General features: G+C 44.3%; 2 protein-coding genes across 3 annotated transcripts; both read left to right on the top strand.

Annotated features, from left to right (window-relative positions):
- The first annotated feature begins 5,920 nt into the window (after window positions 1-5,920).
- LOC110485916 lies at window positions 5,921-13,088 on the top strand. The gene is made up of 3 exons (XM_021557145.2): window positions 5,921-6,471; window positions 8,699-8,839; window positions 10,090-13,088. The coding sequence occupies exons 1-3, from the start codon at window positions 6,319-6,321 to the stop codon at window positions 10,564-10,566; spliced, it is 771 nt and encodes a 256-aa protein (XP_021412820.2). The 5' UTR covers window positions 5,921-6,318; the 3' UTR covers window positions 10,567-13,088.
- Window positions 13,089-13,218: 130 nt separating this feature from the next.
- On the top strand, window positions 13,219-24,049 carry LOC110485108 (repetin). Of its 2 annotated transcripts, none has more exons than XM_036940583.1 (5): window positions 13,219-13,438; window positions 13,948-15,364; window positions 17,550-17,687; window positions 18,877-22,696; window positions 22,793-24,049. In XM_036940583.1, the coding sequence occupies exons 1-4, from the start codon at window positions 13,395-13,397 to the stop codon at window positions 19,342-19,344; spliced, it is 2,067 nt and encodes a 688-aa protein (XP_036796478.1). In that variant the 5' UTR covers window positions 13,219-13,394; the 3' UTR covers window positions 19,345-22,696; window positions 22,793-24,049. The 2 variants fall into 2 exon arrangements, with proteins under 2 accessions (XP_036796478.1, XP_036796479.1); XM_036940584.1 differs by having other exon boundaries at window positions 13,219-13,424.

The following is a 24,049-nucleotide window of genomic DNA, read 5'->3' on the forward strand; positions in this document are numbered from 1 at the left end:
TTAACCATCATTTATTCAAATATTTCACTTGTGTATATTACATTTGTTTTATTTGATGACTATTATTTCATTCCAAGTCACCATCTCATCTCTATAGAGCTGCTGTCTGTACTGTCTGACAAAACCACTATTTTGTAGTTCTTCAAAGTCAAAAATGCATACTTTTATGACTGCTGAATACCAACTATCGATCACTTTTAGATCATGTATTTTCAGATAGAGATACCGTGCAAAGCAATAGCTGCTCTCTACATCCCCACGTGATGGCGCATTCTTCTGCCTCTTCTGTAAAAGAAACACAGACCGGACAAGTAGCTGCACAATGAATTGTGTTTATTGTAGTTAATTGCCATGTTTTATGCGATAAACTATGATGAATATTGGCCCTGTTGGAAACTAAAACTCCCTACCACATCGCACAGGTCAGACTGGATCTGATTTATCTCTACAGAAACTGCAATGTGTGCATTGAGCTCACAGTAAAACCCTCGAACAACATGGTATTCAAGTAATTGAACCGACATTGGTCAATTAGTTGAGGTTGTTTAAAAAAACAAAATATTGTCGTTTAAAAACGGAAAAATAACCTACATTTAATTGCTCAGCACTAGTGCATGGTTATCTTGATGCTCCTATCCAATAAATATCGAAGGTCTTATTTAAGTGACAATGTGATCGATGCTTGACCTGCTATTTGACAAATCAAAATATTCTCGCTCTTATCCATAATAATCTCATCATGTAGACTAGCCTACCTGCACAACCTACCTATACTCTGTCTGCGAGCTGTTGGCTAGAGCGCATGTGCCAGTACCAGAGTAGGCACATTTGCTATTTTACGCAACACAGTTGAAAATGCAATAGAATGAAATTCATGAAAACCTAAGCGAAAATGTACATTTTGTGTGCACAATATCATCACGCAGTGATTTCTATCACACCACTGGTGGAAAAATGCACATTTGTTTCTTTATCCAGATTCTAGAATATTTGCATGAAATGGATGGAAACCTAGCTAGTGACAGTCATTATTGAAGTTGTTTGTGGTAATGTCAAAATTAGGGGTGTTGTCAAAGTCATCAGCGATGGATAATTTCTAACCAATCAGACTATCAAAGCCAATAACGAATTTTAAAAACAGTGCTTTACCCACATGTGTTCAGGCCCAATTGATCGGTTTCTGGGACCAATCAGAGCGGTTAGAATGTGATTTGTGTTCTAGAAATTGTCGGGTGGTACTCAGATCCAGACTGTCGTCACTAGTTATCACAAAGTCATAAACCCTATTTCTAAAATGTCTTTCAAATCTAAGTCTGACCAAAACAGATAGTTTTTCCTGAATCTTTACGATACAGCTGCAGCTGTACATAGTCCATCGGTAAATAGCCCACCCAATTTACCTACCTCATCCCCATACTGTTTTTATTTATTTACTTTTCTGCTCTTTTGCACACCTGTACATGACCATCTGATCATTTATCACTCCAGTGTTAATCTGCTAAATTGTATTTATTCGCCTGCCTCCTCATGCCTTTTGCGCACAATGTATATAGACTCTTTTTTTGTGTGTGTGTTTTTTTCTTATTTTTTTCTACTGTGTTATTGACTTGTTTATTGTTTACTCCATGTGTAACTCTGTATTGTTGTCTGTTCACACTGCTATGATTTATCTTGGCCAGGTCGCAGTTGTAAATGAGAACTTGTTCTAGCCTACCTGGTTAAATAAAGGTGAAATAAAAAAAATATAACCAATTTTGACTTCGTGGCTGTGGTAACTAGTGACAACCGATCCAGACTCATTGCAGATACATAAATGAACGTCCTTGGGCATAGCGTTTGGCCGGAGCAAGGGGTTTGGGTAGACAGGCAACCTAGCACAACAGTACACAACAACATGTAGCTTACATTAAGCTCACCAATGTCTTCTTACATGTTTATTTTATGCTGCAGTGAACCTGAAGACAGGGGCGAAAATCTGATATCAACTTTGGAGGGGACAATTACATGAACATTTCTCAAGAGCAATTCCTGAGGGGGACACCAAAAGTAGTGCTGTAACACATAGCCTACGTTGTAATATGTTAAATGTATATTGAGGAACCATAATTACTACTACTGGATAATTGGTAGGTACAGTAGTTAAATGAAGGGTTGTCCCAACTTGTTAAAATGTTTAAATCATTATAATACTGCTAATACAGACAAAATTCTGATCAGCACCTCAACTTGGTCAACCAACCCTTGCACCTCCACTGGAAGCCTCCTGAGGACCTCTGCTGCCTCTCAACTGCTGCTACAGGGGTATTTGTTGTGAAAGAGAGGCAACTGCACTGAAAGAGAATCTATGTTCAGCTCAGGGTACTGATCTAGAGATTCATCCAACTCCCCCGTGAGAAGCACTCTTTCCAACTTTTACAGAATGTTTAGACTGTCCTGGTCAAAACAGTCGCCAAACTGAACCTCCACACCATCCAACACTTTAAAAAATTCTGCCCTATAGTGATCCACTGCTTTGCCAGCAAATTGTTTTGAGTGTGTCTCAATGGATTCAATCAATGTTGTTGCTTTCTCATACAGTGCAAGGTAGCTTTCGTCATTTCTTTACCCCATGCACTGGATAACTGGACACTGATTGGATTTAGCTTGTGTGCTGTTACAGTTACACAGTGGCGGTGGGTTTGGCAGTTTTGATGTGCTGTGAATTTTACAATGGCTTTTCTCCAGTTCCTAAATCCTGCACTAATGAAGGCAGCATCGGCTCTTTGGCCAAAAGATGGCTGGCTTGAAAACCCTTGGCTACAGTGAAAACACAACACTCCTTTTACTGATGGATTATAATGGAGCCAGGGGAAATCGCCAAACCATCTCTCTTGAAACGTCAACACTCTGTTGGCAAGAGTTTGCGGTTCTATAAATTGTGGGTGTGGCTAATATGGTTTTGTGCCATCACTGAGGTAACTGGACAATGTTGTGCCACTGTCCCCTATACTGGTGCTGCTGGCAACAAGGTTGACACCTGGTCCTGCCGTGGCTGTGACACTGTCCCCTATACTGGTGCTGCTGGCAACAAGGTTGACACCTGGTCCTGCCGTGGCTGTGACACTGTCCCCTATACTGGTGCTGCTGGCAACAAGGTTGACACCTGGTCCTGCCGTGGCTGTGCCACTGTCCCCTAAACTAGTGCTGCTGGCAACAAGGTTGACACCTGGTCCTGCCGTGGCTGTGACACTGTCCCCTATACTGGTGCTGCTGGCAACAAGGTTGACACCTGGTCCTGCCGTGGCTGTGCCACTGTCCCCTATACTGGTGCTGCTGGCAACAAGGTTGACACCTGGTCCTGCCGTGGCTGTGACACTGTCCCCTACACTGGTGCTGCTGGCAACAAGGTTGACACCTGGTCCTGCCGTGGCTGTGCCACTGTCCCCTATACTGGTGCTGCTGGCAACAAGGTTGACACCTGGTCCTGCCGTGGCTGTGACACTGTCCCCTACACTGGTGCTGCTGGCAACAAGGTTGCCACCTGGTCCTGCCGTGGCTGTGACATTGTCCCCTATATTGGTGCTGCTGGCAACAAGGTTGCCACCTGGTCCTGCCGTGGCTGTGACACTGTCCCCTACACTGGTGTTGCTGGCAACAAGGTTGACACCTGGTCCTGCCGTGGCTGTGACACTGTCCTCTGAAGTCTCTCCTTGTCTCTTTCCCTTTCACCACCCTCACTGCCTCACAGTCTGTCTCTAGAAAAGAAATAAGGTGTTTGCCGTACTCCTAACTACCGGTACCCAAAACTACACAATTAATCACAACAGCAATACCATTGCCTTAAACAAATCTTAGTTCAGTCACCAGTTTAAGTTGAGAGTGGGGGTATCCATGGCATTTTCCAATTATGCCCCTATATTACAAGTCAAAAAAATGTAGAACCTTTCATAATGTTGCCAAACAAAGACTCAACAAACTTATCTGAGACTCCCTGTCTCTGCCAGTCTGTCCCTGCCCATCTGTCCCCAGCTCTGCTGTCTGTGTTCCCCCTGTCCCCAGCTCTGCTGTCTGTGTGCCCCCTGTTGCCTGATCTGCCAGTCTGTCCCTGTCCATCTGTCCCCAGCTCTGCTGTCTGTGTGCCCTCTGTCCCCAGCTCTGCTGTCTGTGTGCCCCCTGTTGCCTGATCTGCCTAATGACATCAGTGTGAAACGTTTCCATTAGCATTTCACTTCTTTCTGATGAACATTTTATCAACTAGTCTTAGGCTACTAGGGTTCTTGCTTTGCGTTTTGGTGTACTGAAAAATACTCTGATGTCTGTCTTTTGACTTTTTTCTTACATTCTTCTCCCTGGCAGGCTGGCTATCTGCACAAACACACACACAGTGTGTAGGTTATTTACAGTAGGAGATGGGCTTCTATCATCTTATCTTCTATCATTCTATATGGGCTTCCATCTAAAAGGTATCTAGCAAATGTGAAACGGATTGCAGTGACGAGAGTTGACAGCTATGAGTTCACTATTTACACAACATATGCTGCAACCTTTTGTCATTTTAATATAGTTTGTTTCATATTGGCTGGCTTCCAACAATAGCTGAATTTGCAAAGCTAGCGAGCACCAATTCCGTTTCTGTGGTGTTTCCTATAATCTTTGCTATTGTCAGTTTACTCCAAGATCAGCACACATGCTTCAAAGTCCCATAGCGACGATTTAGTTTTTGCAACGAGACCATTAAAGATATTTAAGACAATGGTAGAAGAGAGTGTAGTTCTGTTCAGTTGGGAGTTCAGTTTATCGCTAACCTTATCACATGGACTTTGAAGCACTACAACTGCATGCTGATCTTGGAATAAACTGACGATAGCAAAGATTGCATCTTCGACGACGCCACATAAATGGAATAGATACAAGCTAGCTTAATAGTTAATGTTTGCCCGCTAGCTCTGAAAATTCAGCTAGTGTGTGAGTAAACCCTGCCAACATATTTTTTTAATAAAAAAAACATTGCTATGGCGCGATTGACTGGATTAACCTCACGTCAGTTACGTGCCTTTCAGAAAGTAGATACTAATATCTGTTGGAAAAAAGGTTGGATGTTGCCACACACATACCTACCTAATTGTTAACAAAATTAAGGAAGTTTGCTTTAAAATTACCACTATATGAAGAAGTTTAAGGAAAACATCAACTCAAATTGCTCCTTTTGTAATGACCACCCAGAAACGGTTTTGCATATTTTTTGGCATTGTATGCATGTAAGAAAACTGTGGCAAGACATCAGTAGGTTTATAATTTAACACATTTATGAAGATTTTACACTATTGTGGAGAGATATACTGTTTGGATTCTTTACATACAATAGAAATAGGCGGAAATAAGCGGAAACATTTTTATGTAATTAATTTCATTATTCTTTTGGCCAAATTTCATATACACCAATTTAAATTTACAAACAGAAAACCACATTTTCGTACCCTACAAAAAGAAATCGAACTGTATTTTAAGAAGATTAAATGCTCTACTAACAAAAAAGCTGTTAGAATTGTAAGTATATGCATGTCCTTGTGTAATTGTAATATGATATTGTACCCCCTAGCTCGATTGTCCATTGTTTGTAATCTATGTATGCTTGTGTTCCCTCGTGAGCTTTATGTATCGATTTGTTGGAACCCTCTATTACCTGCTAGATAAGGAACAGGCAGTGGATCAAACCATTGTGAGGCAAAGGGCGGGGGGTCGCAATCTTTTGAAATCCTTTAATCTTTTAAAAACACGCTATTAAGTGTCTATAATCAGTGCAAGTGCTTTCATTGCCTATTATTCATATTATTGAAATTACATAGTTATGTTTACAGTGATATATTTGGAGAGACAAATCATATTTTTCCCAGGATGGGAGGTCGTGTCCCCCCCCCCCCACCGCCCCTGGGATTTCCGCCTATGCCTGAAGAGTCATCCCAGCTCAGGCACGCTGGAAGATAACATACCCAATGGATCCAGAGAGGTACAGCCCGCGGTGGCAGTAAGGATAAGCAAGTGGGGATTCGGAGGAGTACCCTCTGATATGAGCTACATCATGGATCCATTGTCCAGGGACTGTAACAAAAGCTCATTGAAGGGTAGCAGTGCTCCCTTCTCCCCAGACACAGATGGGGACGTTGACGGAGATCCTGTGCAGCCCAGTGTGGAGGACCTGGAACTCGCTCGTAAGAAGAAGGAGCTGGAGGTCATAGAGGAGAAGAAGCTCGCAAGAAAGCTGTTCTTGCTACACGAGAGCTTGAACACGGAGCTAAGGACACGCCTAAAAAACAGACTGCATCCACAACAGTGAAGGGCATGTCTAAACAGACCAATATGGACAATACAATATTCAAAACATACAACAATGTCGCCGACAGGTCGTCACGCGTATGCCTACCTCTTAAACGGAGGGTGCTGGACATTCTAAGTAAGTTCAGAAGAACACCGGTACGGTACCTACTGCGTAAGGTAACCTATTAGTTCTGTATTTATTAATTAGGGTTGGGGTCAATTCTGAATTTAGTTGCTAATTGGTCTCACATTTCCATAAAATGTTGTGATTTGAATTGGCCACACTCCACATGAAGCAGAATTTAATTAGAATTTAAGGGATAGATTTGGGTCAAATTCCCTTTACTTTGTGGCCTGGAGATATGTAAATATTATTTTGTAGGTTGTCTCCCTTACACACTGAACAAAAATATAAATGCAACATGTAAAGTGTTGGTTTCATGAGCTGAAATAAAAGATCCCAGAAATATTCTATATATATATATATATATATATATATATATATTACTTCCCTTTTAGTGAGCATTTCCCTTTTGCCAAGATAATCCATTAATCTGACAGGTGTGGCATATCAAGAATCTGATTAAACAGCGTGATCATTACACAGGTGCACCTTGTGCTGGGGACAAAGGCCACTCTAAAATGTGAAGTTTTGTTACATAACACAATGCCACAGATGTCTCATGTTTTGAGGGAGCTTGCAATTGGCATTCTGAATGCAGGAATGTCCACTAGAGCTGTTGCCAGAGAATTGTATTTTTTATTTCTCCACCATAAGCCTCCTCCAATGTCATTTTAGAGAATTTGTCAGTACATCCAACCGGCCTCAACCGCAGACGATGTGTATGGCATTGTGTGGGCTAGCGGTTTGCTGATGTCAACGTTGTGAACAGAGTGCCACATGGTGGCGGTTTGGTTATGGTATTGGCAGGCATAAGCTACGGACAACGAACACAATTGCATTTTAATTATGACAATTTGATAGCACAGAGATATTGTGACGAAATCCTGAGGCCCATTGTCGTGCCATTCATCCGTCACCATCACCCCTTGTTTCAGCATGATAATGCACAGCCCCATGTCGCAAGGGTCTGTACACAATTCCTGGAACCTGAAAATGTCCTAGTTCTTCCATGGCCTGCATACACACCAGACATGTTACCCATTGAGCATGTTTGGGATGCTCTGGATCGACGTATAGGACAACGTGTTCCAGTTCCCGCCAATATCCAGGAACTTTGCACAGCGATTGAAGAGGAGTGGGACAACATATCACAGGCCACAATCAACACCCTGATCAACTCTATGCAAAGGAGATGTGTCGCGCTGCATGAGACAAATGGTGGTCACACCAGATACTGACTGGTTATCTGATTCATGCCTCTACCTTTTCTAAAGGTATGTGTGACCAACAGATGCATATCTGTATTCCCAGTCATGTGAAATCCATAGATGAGTGCATAATGAATTTATTTCAATTGACTGATTTCCTTATATGAACTGTTACTCTGTAAAATCTTTGTTTTTGTTCAGTATAACTCGCTATACATGTTATTAAATGTAATGATAGAAAAACATACATTTCTCAATTTCATGACAAAAATACAAACAAAATACTGTTTGACATCATTGAGTTATAATCAAACTAACATTTAAAATTGTATCTGTAATCTTTAGCAAGAGGTGGCAGGTAATTTTGGCAAAGTATTTGTCAATGGGTCGAGACTCATATTCATATCTCGGTTGAATTTCTTCGATTTGAATTAAATTCTACTTCCTTTATTTCAAATTCTGCTTCCTGTGGGGTGTGACCAATTCAAATTTCAATTCATGTGTCGAATATAATTTTAATTCTGAATTGACTTTAACCCTGTTATGAATAGATATTTCCTGATAGATCAAAAATAAGTTGCTGCTTGATAGTAAATAGTTCCAAAAAATGCATTTGTGCAAAAACACTTCCAGAGAATTAATCAAGGTGTGTAGTGGAAGAAAGTCAAAAGCCTTTATTGTTTACGGCTTATGCATAGCGAGAATGGCAAAAACCCGCACCATCAGGGTGACCACCAGATCTTTCTTGATGTTTGGATTCTGATGTTTCTACTACATGGACTTAGCAGAAGAAAAACCTGGTTCTTACATGAACTATTAAGAGTCTAAGAGGTAAATAAAAACTGACCTTGGATCACTATCCAGGGGCAACCTCATTACACATACTAAAATGGTGCTTTTAGTATGTGGTCCTTTTGTAGCACAGTTGGTAGAGCATGGCTCTTGTAACGCCAGGGTAGAGGGTTCGATTCCCGGGACCACCCATACGTAGAATGTATGCATAAGTCGTTTTGGATAAAAGCGTCCGCTAAATGGCATATATTATTCTAAAATATTGTCTATTTTCCTCCAGGATACCCCTGCCGAGCTGAAGAAACAAAACAAGAAGCGAGCATTGGAGCTGATGATTAGAGCTCCCCTAGAAAATGAAGAGGCCCGTCCTCTGAGACTGAGGGTTTTAATGAACCAGCGACGCTATCCCGACAATGAGGAGGTATGTAGCCATAACAAAACAGAGGTCGGTAAAAGTATCATAAGAATGAAGTCAAGAAAACCATGGCCCCCGATTTATACAATCGATTTCTGCGATTGACACCCATCCCACATACGCTAGATATTAAGTGTCTACCTACTTGTACACGTCATCTTTTTGTGTGTTCTTATAGGCCTACAGTGTTGTCTCGAATGTCATGGCTATATTCGCGTCATCTCCGTCGACCACCTGCATGAAAATGTTGTTATCCTTTCAGATGCATCAATTGCTACCTATCACACTAACAGTCATTGAGATGGACTTGTAGCATAGCAAGTCAGATAACAGCCAATCATTGCTGAATGAGTAATTATGAGTAAAATGCAGTTGACAGGATGCAACCAAATACTGTGCCCTCCGTAATTATTTGGGGACAGTGAAGCATTTTATCTTATTTTGTCTTTACTCCACAGGTTTGGATTTGAAATCAAATAATGTCTGTGGGGTTAAAGTGCAGACTGTCAGCTTTAATTTGAGGGTATTTTTTTTATCCACATTGAGTGAACCATTTAGAAATTACTGCACTTTCTATACATAGTCCCCCATTTTAGGGGACCAAAAGTATTGGGACAAATTCACTTATGTGTAAAGTAGTAAAAAGTGAAGTATTTGGTCCCATATTCACAGCACACAATGACCACATCAAGCTTTGTTGGATGCATTTGCTGTTTGATTTGGTTGTGTTTCAGATGACTTTGTGCCCAATAGAAATGAATGGTAAATAATGTATAGTCATTTTGGAGTCACTTTTATTGCAAACAAGAATAGAGTATGTTTCTAAAAACGTCTCCATTAATGTGGATGCTACCATGATTACAGGCGCTATGTCGGAAAGTGCTGTCATTTCTAAACGGTTCACCCGATTTTATAGATGAAAATATCATCAATTTAAATCTGACAGTCTGCACTTCAACTTCATAGTCAGTGTTTGATTTAAAATCCAAACTTCTGGAATATCGAGCCAAAAGAAGAAGAAAAATGTATTTACTGTCCCAACAATTATGGAGGGCACTGTACATCTATCGTGACATTCAGATAAGTATACCAAGCCCATGATAACACATAGGTAGTGTGAAATGCGCTCACAAGTGATACGTAAATGAAGGATACGTTTGATGGGCCATCTTGATGATGCAAGCAGATCATACACATGTTTGTTTGTAGCTGAAGTGGATAGATATTCATTGATATTTCCTCGTGTCTCCTGTTAGGTGGTCCCTGATGATGAACCGCATAATCCAACCATTCAGAGGCCACTTAATTCACTCAGGACACAGGAGCAAGATAAAGCAGCCACAGGCTTCCAGCGCTTCCTCAATGTCCTCAATGAAGGGGTTGACCTCAACAAGCTCTCAAAGATTGTCAACGACGAAAATGGGTTACTCATTGTGGGCGAAGAGCTACCACAAGTTTGGCCGACTCTGCCCGAGGGTCATGTTGACTCCAGCAGTAGATCCAAGTCTTCTCTAGTTGAGGAGAAGACGAAGGTGAGGCTTGAGGATGAGCAGCGGCACGAGCAGATGCAGACCCTGCTGGAGATGGTTGGGCTGGACTTGGGGGTTGAGGAGTTGGGTCAGCTGACAGACAGGACCAATGACAGGCTGTATGGGAAGATGGGAGACTTGAAAAGGAAGGAGTTCGAGAATGAGAAGGGGAAAAGAGAAAAAGGAAAGCGAGCCTTCATTTAAACATCTCAGTACTTCCTCATTACCATCAGACAGCACCAGCCCCCTTCTAAACCAGCACTCAAACATGACCGTTGAATACAGCAGCTCTAGTAACAGGGTATGGGACATAGAGAGACACCGGGACAGATCTGAGAGGGACTGCCACCGACACTCTGGTACCAGAGACAAGGAAAGAGGGAGGGAGGAGGATATAGTCAGAGAAATGGACAGATCTGAAAGAGAGGGAGATGGGCACAGACACTCTAGTACCGGAGAGAGAGACAAGGACATACCGGTAGTCAGAGAAACTAAGAGATCAGAAAGAAATGGAGAGAAAGACAGTGACAGATCTGAGAGAGTCAGAGACCCAGAGAGAGGCTGGGACGGAGGCCGAGCGAGAGGCTGGGACGGAGGCCGAGCGAGAGAGACAGATCTGACAGACACAGGGACAGATCTGACAGACACGGGGACAGATCTGACAGACACGGGGACAGATCTGAGAGGCACAGAGACTCTGAGATCGACGGGGACGGAGGCCGAGAGAGAAACAGCGACGGATCTGAGAGAGAACGGGTCAGATACAGATCTGAGAGGCACAGGGACAGAGCGAGGTGCCTGCAAAGGGACAGGGACAAACATTCTAGGACCAGAGACTGGGACAGTGAGAGCGACTGGAACAGCCTCTCTATTACTAGAGACTGGGACATGGAGAGATCTGAGAGGGATTGGAATGGGGATGAGTCCAGGGAAAGCTCCATTGAGCTCTACTCATACTCCATGGACCCTATATACCCTGTTTCTCATGCATCTATGATGGCATCCTGCTCCCCCACCCAGTACTCTCAGTATATGGCATACCACAGCAGCCCCTACACCATTGCCTTCCCTCCAGGGTGGGGTTATCCTCATGGTACTATGCCCCCTGGTACCATGCTTCCTGTTACAATGCCACCTGGAATCATGCCTGCTGGTGCCATTTCGCCTGGTAATAAGCCCCTCCTACCTAACCCCCCTGGGGATCCACCCTACCCCAGCGCCCCCCCATATTACTCTAATGGAACCACAGCCTTAAACCAGACATACGTATACTCCCAGCCTGCTAGCAACCTCCAGCTCACATCTGCCCAGCCTGCTACTAGCAACCTCCAGCTCATATCTACCCAGCCTGCTACTAGCAACCTCCAGCTCTCATCTACCCAGGCTGCCAACACTGCAGCAGTCTTGCCTCTCCTATGTAACCCCCCCCCCCATTTGTCACAAGAAACATGCTCCCTGGTATACAGAAAAAAAAAACATGCCCTGAAGCAAGTTTGTAGACAAATGGAACGGAAATGGCGCTCCACCAAATTGGAAGTCTTCCGACTAGCTTGGAAAGACCGTAAAGCCCAATATCGAAAAGCCCTCACTGCTGCTCGATCAGCCTACTTTTCCAACCAGACTGAGGTGGATAAAAACAATCGAAAATGTATTTTTGATACTGTCGAAAAGATAACTAAAAAGCAGCATTCCCCATGTGAGGATGGCCTTCACTTCACCTAAGCAGTTACATCCTGCCTGGTTAGCCCTGTCTGGGGGTATCATCGGACTGGGCCACATTTGACATTTACTGATGGAAAAAAGGCTTTCAAAAGTAAATTCATTTGATTGATTGACCTTAAGTCAGAGATACAACATACATCCAACCTGCTAGCAACCACCATCTCACATATACCCAGCCCGCTAGCAACCACAAGGAAAAGAGACAGAAGCATGCAGAAGCCGTAGTGAAAGTGAAAAGAATAAACATGGAATGGAAGAGACAGAAACATGTGAAAGTGTCTTGTCAGATGGTGACAAAGTCCCCCTCTGAACCGGGATGAATGAAGAGAGCAAAGGGGGTAAACAATATATTCCTCCCAGGTATTTTCATTTAGAGTTATCACAATCATCTAAGGAAGCGTCTGTGTAAGAGGAAACGGCTTTTGAAGAGGAGGAATAAGGCTCCCCAGCACAAAATAAAGTGACTGCTTGCAGAAGCATCAGGGAAAGTGACCCCTCAGGTCACTGCAACGGATTTCCCCTTTGAAGAGGAGCCCAAGATCCAGAAGGAGTAGCAATGATAGATGGGGAGAAACTAAATGCTGACACAGAAGAAGTGGTTCTTCAGGAAGCTAGATTTGTCATGACACTAGCAAAAGGATTTGTTATAGTTTAACCTCATCCTTCAAAGCTTCATGTTGAAGCTATTTTCAGTGTAATGTTTTGCATTGTGTGTGGTATGGGTAGGGCCAGGAGTTTTTCTTGACTATGATATCTGCTCAGCAAACGCATTTTCTTGCCCGTTATAAACCAAATCTTAAGGCCGTGGAGTTTACTTGGTCTGGTCATGTGGTCAGGAAAAACTCCTGGCCCTGGGTATAGTACATGTGTATCAATGCAATGAAATGTTTGTAAGTTCTCATGCCTGAAAGCTAAAAGCAAGAAAACTGCCCAGGTTTCACTCCCCAGTTCAGTCTATAGATCGTCTTTCACTTTGTATATATTTAAATTAATAAAATATTTTGTCTAATATTGTAAGTGTATGTCAAAAGTAATTTAACATTTCTTTTCAGGCATAATTTTCATTGGTTTGATCATAGAAAATGCCATGCTCTTCGCACTCCGTCCTATTGGTGGCAGTATTGGAATGTCGATCCTATGAAGCTGAATACAGAACTATTAGACGAAGTAGACAAGAAACGAGTTTGTTGTTTGACCAGTTGCCTTTATAACGAATTTAACACGATCTATACATTTTATATTGAAGTCGAAGCACTCCGATTTTTAAGAGAAACTGGTAATGCAAATTGTTTGACCCGACAAGATCCAGAATGAGACGGCGAACACAAGCCTGCGCGAAGGTAACAGACTCGAGGTAGGCAATCATTAGCTATAGTCGATGTTTGCCGCCACCTTATTATGGAAAATGTGTAATGTGACTATTTCAATGTGGCAATTTCATGTATTTGTCGACATTCTATCTGACATGCTTGCATTTACCATCGTTAGCTAGCAAGGTATATGCCAGCCTGCTCTGAAAATTACATTACAAACTAGCTAGGTAGTAAACCATGGCTAACGTTAGCTGGCTAACGCTAGCACATTTCAGCTGACATTCAGAACAATAACGTACAAGCAAGCTAAGTTAGCATTAAAGAAGACAAATGCAACTACTTGTATATTGGAACTCAACTTGTTTGTTTAAAACCCTTTTAATTCGTTTGAGGACTTATGTCTTGCCTTGAGCATGCATATATGGGCAAATAACAGCCAAAATAGCATCATCAAGGACCAACATGTTTATATTCATCACATGCTTAACGTTAGTCTTATAGTTGTCACCCAGACACACAGTACAGTTCACCGCCCCTTTATTCTCTGCAGAGTATCAGCCCAGCTCAGACACCTTGGCAGAATGTACCCAATGGATCCAGAGAGGCGCAGTCACCAGAGGGAGTATGAAGAACCAGAGAGGCACAGTCACCAGAGGGAGTATGAAGAACCAGAGAGGCACAGTCACCAGAGGGAGTATGGAGAACCAGAGCGATGCAGTCAGCGGAAGGAGTATGGAGAACCAGAGAGGCGCAGTCACCAGAGGGAGTATGGAGAACCAGAGAGGCGCAGTCACCAGAGGGAGTATGGAGAACCAGAGAGGCGCAGTCACCAGAGGGAGTATGGAGAACCAGAGAGGCGCAGTCACCAGAGGGAGTATGGAGAACCAGAGAGGCGCAGTCACCAGAGGGAGTGTGGAGAACCAGAGAGGCGCAGTCACCAGAGGGAGTGTGGAGAACCAGAGAGGCGCAGTCACCAGAGGGAGTATGGAGAACCAGAGAGGCGCAGTCACCAGAGGGAGTATGGCGAACCAGAGAGGCGCAGTCACCAGAGGGAGTATGGCGAACCAGAGAGGCGCAGTCACCAGAGGGAGTATGGCGAACCAGAGAGGCGCAGTCACCAGAGGGAGTATGGCGAACCAGAGAGGCGCAGTCACCAGAGGGAGTATTGCGAACCAGAGAGGCGCAGTCACCAGAGGGAGTATTGCGAACCAGAGAGGCGCAGTCACCAGAGGGAGTACGGCGAACCAGAGAGGCGCAGTCACCAGAGGGAGTACGGCGAACCAGAGAGGCGCAGTTACCAGAGGGAGTACGGCGAACCAGAGAGGCGCAGTTACCAGAGGGAGTACGGCGAACCAGAGAGGCGCAGTTACCAGAGGGAGTACGGCGAACCAGAGAGGCGCAGTCACCAGAGGGAGTACGGAGAACCAGAGAGGCGCAGTCACCAGAGGGAGTACGGAGAACCAGAGAGGCGCAGTCGGCGGAAGGAGTATGGAGAACCGAGCTCAGGACAATGGAACGATAGCCTTAAGAGAGACAGCGGCCAGGCTATGGCCAGAGAGCTCTACAGTGAATACTCCAGCATGAGGAGGACTAGAGAAGGTTGGGGGGACTATGGTGCTTCCTCTGATATGAGCTACATAATGGACCCATCGTCCAGAGACTGGAGCGAAGCCTCATTGAGGGGTAGTGCTGCTCCCTTCTCCCCAGACACAGATGGGGACGTTGATGGAGATCCTGTGGAGCCCAGTGTGGAGGACCTGGAGCTCATAGAGGAGAAGAGAGCTGTTCTTGCTTTGCAAAAGGTTAAACGCGGAGCTAAGGACATGCCTAAAACACAGACTGCATACACAACAGCGAAGGGCATGTCTAAACAGAGGAAGGCGAACAATAGAACATTCAACAGTAATGTCGCGGACCAGTCGTCACGCATACCTCTTAAACGGAGGGTGCTGGACATTCTGAGTAAGGTATGTACCTATTAGTGCTGTATTTATTAATCAGGGTTGGGGTTAATTCTGAATTGCTAATTGGTCTTTAATTCCCATAAAAGTATTAGATTTGAATTGGCCACACTCCACAGGAAGCAGAATTACATTTGAATTAAAGGGATAGTTCATGCAAAAATCTAGATTTGTGTCAAATTCGCCTTTTAATTTATTCCATACATCATTATGTTCATGTTGACATCATGCATTTTTACCAAAACTATGTTTGACATGTTGTAGCCCGACCAGCTCGCCATCATATATACAGTTAATAACGTGTAAGTACATTTATTTAACTTTCTGTCTTGGGGCGTGACATTGGAGAAGCGTTCAAGTCAAGTCACGCTGAAATGACTATTAATCAAAGATGGATTTCAAGGTTTGCTCGCACACCATTTCTGCTTCCTGTCTGTTGCAGCACGGCGCCCGTATTGCGAGGCTGATTAGTTAGGCCAAACAGGTGGGAGAAACAGGTGTGCGCGTAAAGCAAAAACAGAAATTGGAATCCATGTTTGATTTGGAGGGGAGGGGGGTTAACAATTAAATTGAATTATTTCCTGGGCACTGCTTGGCGACATAACCGTCTACCAACCACGGAAATTCCCTCCTACTTGGGGAAAGTGTCACCAAACAGGCACAGTCTAGGTTCGGGAAATAAGAGGCAAGGTGGGTAAGTGCTATTTTATTTACATTTTTTCACCTTTATTTAACCAGGTAGGCCAGTTGAGAACAAGTTCTCATTTACAACTGTGACCTGGCCAAGATAAAGCAAAGCAGTGCGGCAAAAATGCCATACTGCTAGACCCCTGGGCTAAACCTTTTTTTAACTCATCCCCCTAAAACAAGTTACAATTACAGTGGTCTGGAGATATATGCAAAGTTAGTTATGGAGGTTCTCTAATTATGAATCATTCACTTTACATGTTATTACATGTAATGATAGAAAAACATACATTTCTCAGAATCCATTTGAACAAACACTCCAGATTGGAAGGAACATTTCATGACAAAAATACAAACAAAATACTGTTTGACATCATTGAGTTATAATCAAACTAGCATTTAAAATGGTATCTATCCTTTAGTAAGAGGTGTCAGGTGATTTTGGCAAAGTATTTGTCGAAGGATTGAGTCTCATATGGCCATATCTAAGTTTAATTTATTTAAAATTCTACTTTATTAAAGAAATCTGCATCCTGTGGGGTGTAAACAACTCATTCAAATTTCAATTAATGGGTTGAATTGAATTAAATTCTGAATTGATCTCAACACTTATGAATAAATTTTCCCTGAGAGATCCAAAAGAAGTTGATGGATAGTAAAGAATGCCAAAAAAGCCTTTGTCCAAAAAAATCCAGGCACTGGCGTGTAGCGTAAAACATGTTTTTTTTAAATTTATTTAATTTTTACCCCTTTTTCTCCCCAATTTGGTATCCAATTGTTGTAGTAGCTACTATCTTGTCTAATCGCTACAACTCCCGTACGGGCTCGGGAGAGACGAAGGTTGAAAGTCATGCGTCCTCCGATACACAACCCAACCAAGCCGCACCGCTTCTTAACACAGCACGCCTCCAACCCGGAAGCCAGCCGCACCAATGTGTCGGAGGAAACGCCGTGCACCTGGCAACCTTGGTTAGCGCGCACTGCGCCCAGCCTGCCACAGGAGTCGCTGGTGCGCGATGAGACAAGGACATCCCTACCGACCAAGCCCTCCCTAACCCGGACAACACTTGGCCAATTGTGCGTCGCCCCACGGACCTCCCGGTCGCGGCCGGTTACGACAGAGCCTGCGCGCGAACCCAGGGACTCTGATGGCACAGCTGGCGCTGCAGTACAGCGCCCTTAACCACTGCGCCACCCGGGAGGCCTCAGCGTAAAACATGTTAAGCCTTTTATTGTTTGTGGCTTGTGCATAGCAAAAATAAACACATCCACCAATGCGTTGCGGCTACAACAGCCTTCGTCAGGGTGACCATCAGATCTTTCCTGATTCTGATGTTTCTGCTACATGGACTTAGCAGCAGAACCCCTTTTCGCCAAACACAGATCTAAGATCAGCTACCCAAAACCATTAAGAGTCTAAGAGGGAAATAGAAACTGACCTGAGATCACTATTCAGAGACAACTGCATTGCACATACTAAAATATTGTCTCTATTTTCCTCCAGGATACCCCTCCCGAGCTGAAGAAACAAAACAAGATGCGAGCATTGGAGCTGATGATTAGCGCTCCCCTAGAAAATGAAGAGGCCCGTCTTCTGAGACTGAGGGTTTTAATGAACCAGCGACGCTATCCCGACAATGAGGTATGTAGCCATAACAAAACCATAGAGGTCGGCAAAAGTATCATAAGAATGAAGTCAAGAAAACCATGGCCCCCGATTTATACAATCGATTTCTCCCATTGACACCCATTTCAAATTGGCAGGAAATGAAGTGCCTACTTAATTGTACGCTTCATAATATTTTGTTGTGTTCTTATAGGCCTATATTTTTTTTTCTAAAATGTCACCGCTACATTAGTGTTATCCCTGTCAGCCACCTGATGCATCAATTGCTACCTAGCTTGAGAGAACCTGTAGCACAACTAGCCAGCTAAACACCAATCATTGCCGAATGAGTCATTATGCAACCAAATGCATTCATTGTGACGTTCAGATGAACACAGCCAAGCCCATGATAACACAAAGGTTGTGTGTGTGTGTGTGCGAGCATTTCACAAGTGATACGTAAGTGAAGGATACGTTTGATGGGCCGGTGTTGATGATGCAAATCGAACACATTTTGATTGTTTTAGTGCGGAGCGATTAGTGCTTTTTCAGTTTTATCATTTTTTAACATGAAATGCATTGTGGATTATGTGGGTTGAATGCTCTAATAGAGTAAAACTATTAATAAAAGCCCCATGATGGTAGTGACTGCCAATTACTGCTTATCACTTATTAACCTTTAATTTATTCACGTTACTTTAATTTAATAAAATATTTAATTTGTGAATATTACATTTGTTTTATTTGATGACCTTATTTCATTCCAAGTCATATCATCTCTATAGAGCTTCTGCCTATGCTGTCTTACAAAATCACTATTTCCTTCAAAGTAAATAAGGCATACTTTTATGACTGCTGAATACCAACTAGATTATGTATTTTCAGGGAGAGAGACCTCACAAAGCAACAGTTGCTCTCTATATCACCTCACAATTGTGCATTCTTCTCTCTTCAATAGATGACGTGAAAGAAACAGACCAGACAAGTAGATGGATTATGGTCATTGTAGTTATGCGCTAAAGCATGCTGAATATTGGCCTGTTGGAAACTACAATTCCCAACTAAAAAAAACTGAACGAAGTGGTATTCAAATAATTGAACATACGTCGGTCAATTAGTTTAAAAAAAGAAAAATACCCCAAATTTCGGTTAATCGCCCAGCACTAGTTTGTTGATAGCTGAAGTGGTTAGATATTCATTGATATTTCATCATGTTTCCTGTTAGGTGGTCCCGAATGATAAACTGCAAATTCAGAGGCCAGTTCATTCACTCAGGACACAGGAGAAAGACATAGCAGCCACAGGCTTCCAGCGCTTCCTCAATGTCCTCAATGAAGGGGTGGACCTCAACAAGCTCTCAAAGATCGTCAACAACAAAAATGGGTTACTCATTGTGGGCGAGGAGCTACCACAAGTTTGGCCGACTCTGCCCGAGGGTCATGTTGACTCCAGCAGTAGATCCAAGTCTTCTCTAGTTGAGGAGAAGACGAAGGTGAGGCTTGAGGATGAGCAGCGGCACGAGCAGATGCAGACCCTGCTGGAGATCGTTGGGCTGGACTTGGGGGTTGAGGAGTTGGGTCAGCTGACAGACAGGACCAATGACAGGCTGTATGGGAAGATGGGAGACTTGAAAAGGAAGGAGTTTGAGAATGAGAAGGGGAAAAGAGAAAAAGGAAAGCGAGCCTTCATTTAAACATCTCAGTACTTCCTCATTACCATCAGACAGCGCCAGCCCCCTTCTAAACCAGCACTCAAACATGACCGTTGAATACAGCAGCTCTAGTAACAGGGTATGGGACATAGAGACAGGGACAGATCTGAGAGGGACTGCCACCGAAACTCTGGGCAAGGACAGAGGGAGGGAGGAGGATATAGTCAGATAAATGGACACATCTGAAAGAGATGGAGAGGGAGATAGTCACAGACACTCTAGTACCAGAGATCGGGACAGAGAGGGAGACGAGGACAGAGTCAGAAAAGGGGACATTCCTGCGAGAGAGAGATACGGGCAAAGATGCTCTCGTACCAGAGAGAAGGACCGAGTCAGAGAAAGGGACAGATCTGAGAAAAACTGAAAGGGAGACGGGCACAGATACTCCAGTACCAGTGAGAGACAAGGACATACCGGTAGTCAGAGAAACTAACAGATCAGAAAGGAACAGAGATAAAGACCGGGACAAAGACCCAGAGAAAGACTGGGACGGAGGCCAAGAGGGAGACCGGGACAGATCTGAGAGACACCGGGACAGACTGTGACGGAGGCCGAGAGGGAGACCGGGACAAAGACCCAGAGAAAGACTGGGACGGAGGCCAAGAGGGAGACCGGGACAGATCTGAGAGACACCGGGACAGAGACCCAGAGAAAGACTGTGACGGAGGCCGAGAGAGAGACCGGGGCAGATCTGAGAAAGACAGAAACCGAGAGATAGACAAGGACATAGACAGGTGGCTGCAAAGGACCAGAGACAAACGTTCTGGGACCAGAAACTGGGACACCGACAGCAACTGTCACACTATTACTAGAGACTGGGACATAGAGAGATCTGAGAGGATTAGGCATGGGGATGAGTCTATAGACGGCTCCATTGAGCTCTACTCATACTCCATGGACCCTATATACCCTGTTTGCCATCATAGATGCATGAGGAGGATGAGAATCTACTGCCCCACCCAGTACTCTCCGTATATGGCATACCACAGCAGCCCCTACACCATTGCCTTCCCTCCAGGGAGGGGTTATCCCCCTGGTACCATGCCCCCCTGATACCACGCTTCCTGGTATTATGTCCCCTGGTACCATGCTTCCTGGAATCATGCCCGCTGTTGCCATGCTGCCTGGTAACAAGCCCCTCCTACCTAACCCCCCCCCCCCCCCATATTACTCTAATGGAACCACAGCCTTAAACCAGACATATGCATACACCGAGCCTGCTAGCAACCTCCAGCTCACATCTACCCAGCCTGCTAGCAACCTCCAGCTCTCATCTACCCAGCCTGCTAGCAACCTCCTGCTCTCATCTGCCCAGCCTGCTAGCTACCTCCAGCTCTCATCTACCCAGCCTGTTAGTAACCTCCAGCTCACATCTACCCAGCCTGCTAGCATACTCCAGCTCACATCTACCCAGCCTGCTACTAGCAACATTCAGCTCACATCTACCCAGCCTGCTAGCAACCTCCAGCTCTCATCTACCCAGCCTGCTAGCAACCTCCAGCTCACATCTACCCAGCCTGCTAGTAACCTCCAGCTCACATCTACCCAGCCTGCTAGCATACTCCAGCTCACATATACCCAGCCTGCTACTAGCAACATTCAGCTCACATCTACCCAGCCTGCTAGCAACCTCCAGCTCTCATCTACCCAGCCTGCTAGCAACCTCCAGCTCGCATCTACCCAGCCTGCTAGCAACCTCCAGCTCACATCTACCCAGCCTGCAAGTAACCTCCAGCTCACATCTACCCAGCCTGCTAGTAACCTCCAGCTCACATCTACCCAGCCTGCTACTAGCAACATTCAGCTCACATCTACCCAGCCTGCTACTAGCAACATTCAGCTCACATCTACCCAGCCTGCTAGTAACCTCCAGCTCACATCTACCCAGCCTGCTAGCAACCTCCAGCTCACATCTTCCCAGCCTGCTACTAGCAACCAGCCTGCTACTAGCAACATTCAGCTCACATCTACCCAGCCTGCTAGTAACCTCCAGCTCACATCTACCCAGCCTGCTAGTAACCTCCAGCTCACATCTACCCAGCCTGCTAGCAACCTCCAGCTCACATCTACCCAGCCTGCTAGCAACCTCCAGCTCACATCTTCCCAGCCTGCCAGCACTCCAGCGGTCTTAAGTCAGAGATGCACATACATCCAACCTGCTAGCAACCACCATCTCACATACACCCAGCCAGCTAGCAACCACAAGGAAAAGAGACAAGCATGCAGAAGCCGTAGTGAAAGTGTCCTGTCAGATGGTGACAAAGAAGTCCCCCGCGGTATTGACCACTCGGATAGCGACAAAGGAGTCCCCCTCTGAAACAGGGCCTAAGAAAGAACTAGAAGGCGAGGAACCACATGCTGACGCTGCAGAGAAAGTGGCTCCTCAGGTGACTGCAATGGACTCTGCGGTCCCCTCTGAATAAAATCTGCTAAAAATGTTGTATCCAGGTGTCTTCATGAGGATTCTAATCGGATGTCTAAAGAGGCATCAGTACAAGATGAAAGGGAAGGGGAAGCATCTTGCAAAGAGGAGGAAAAAGGCTTGCCAGTACAAAGGGAAGACGCCACTTGTACACACTAAGGAGAAAGTGCCTCTAGAGGCTGCAAAGGACTCAGGGGACCCCTCTGAGCCAAAGCCCAAGAAAAATAAAAAATAAACACTAGAGGAAAAAGGAGAGATATTCATAACGGTACACAGAACCTATTTGACAAGGGGGAAACTGTCAAAGGCAAAAGCAGATGCTAAAGGCACTGAGGCCAATTCTGAACCAGCACCCAAGATGGAAGGGGAGGGAGGAATGACAGAAGGGAAGGAACTGCTTGCAGACACAATAGAGAAAGTAGTTCCTCAGTTGATTACAAATGACTCTTGGCTTCCCTCTGAACCAGGGCCCAACAAAAAAACAGAAAGAGGAAACTGTTTGCAGATCATATGGAGAAAGTGTCTGCAAAGAGCCCTCAGGCCCTCTTGGAACCAAAGGCCGAGAAGGAGAGGACGACGCAATTAAAGATGGCGAGAAACTGCTAGCAGACCTTGTGGAGAATGTGGCTATAATGGGCCCTGGCTTTCTCTCTGAACCAGAGGCTGAGAAAGAGACGAGGGGAGAAACAACAAGTTCTCCCTTGGTTATCTGAAATACCCATGTTTTCACTAAGATGAGGTTCTGTTGACCTTTTATCTACCTATGACTTGGCGTTCACCATTCAACCACATTTTGTCCTTGTTATGGCAAAGCCTTTTAATGACATTGAATTTCTTAAATGTTCCTCAACTTGAAGAGTTCAAGCTGAAGATAGGCGCGCCTAACGCAGCCTCAAAGGATGGCTAGCTGTTGTAAGTAAAAGCACCAGAAATACATTGGTTTCAAGGGAACATGATTGTATTATATCATAGCAAGTCGTTCGTCTCAACTCTTTCTCTTTTCTGCAGATCTTCACTGGGCGTCATGAGCTCATCTCCCACTAGAATAGAACCTGCTGCTGACCCATCCAGACCCTATGGACATCAGTTGGCTTACGTTGTTACCTATCAACCATTTTATAGATTTGTAATGACACTAACAAAGGATTTGTTAAAGTTGAGCCTTGTCCTTAAATGCTTCACATTGAAGTTATTTTCAGTGTAATTTATTGGTATTGTGTGTATGTGGTAGGACCTAGGCCGCTCATATATGCTAAGTACCTTTAGCGTCTACTGACGATAGTATCTTCTGGCCGGGGGAGTTTTATTAAGACCCCAGACACTTGCACTAAATGTTAACATGCATCATTTCACACATCGTTTGCGGTACGATTTTGGAAACATAAGGAACTATCTTACACATCAGTGGAGAGAAACAAACGCCCGTTTATTGGGTTAGGGTTCCCCCACGGCCATATTTCCATGTTCCAGTGCTGGTTTACGGAAAACGTACAGAGACAGTTGACTACCTGTGCTAATTAGCGATCTGCGTCTCCAAAAACCTGTGTAGAAACGGAAGATGGACACCACAAACTCATCCCCGAAAAATACTGTCGGCTGCAACTGTTAAAACCGGTTTTATAAACTGGGTGGTTTGAGGCCTGATTTCTGATTGGCTGAAAGCCATGGTATATCAGACCGTATACCACAGGTATGACTAAACATTTAGTTTTACGGCTCTAATTACGTTGGTAACCAGTTTATAATAGCAATAAGGCTCCTCTGGGGTTTGGGATTAGGACCAATACCACTGCCAAGGGCTGTGTCCAGGCACTCTGTGTTGCGTCATACATAAGAAAAGACCTTAGCCGTGGTATATTGACCATATACCACTCTTCCTCTGGCCTTATTGCTTTTATAACACTGGAGTAAATTTATATTTTGCATATGAAAGTAGATGGCTTTATGTTTCTAGAACCGTACCTCAATTTAGATGGAGTATTTGGCTGCCAGAGACAATTTGCCTGTTTATAAACCAAATAAGGGCGTGGAGTTTACTTGGTCTGGTCATGTGGTCAGGAAACACTCCTGGCCCTGGACATAGTACATGTGTATCAATGCGATGAAAAGACTAGCGGCGGAATTATGTTTGTAAGTTGTCATGCCTGATAGCTAAAATAACTGCCATTGTTTCATTCCCCAGTTCAGTCAGCCCACCGATTTCTATAGATCATCTTTCACTTTGTAAATATGTAATTGAATAAAATATTCTGTCTAATATTGTAA

This window comes from Oncorhynchus mykiss, chromosome 13 (genome assembly GCF_013265735.2).
Source record: "Oncorhynchus mykiss isolate Arlee chromosome 13, USDA_OmykA_1.1, whole genome shotgun sequence".
Lineage (NCBI taxonomy): Eukaryota > Metazoa > Chordata > Actinopteri > Salmoniformes > Salmonidae > Oncorhynchus > Oncorhynchus mykiss.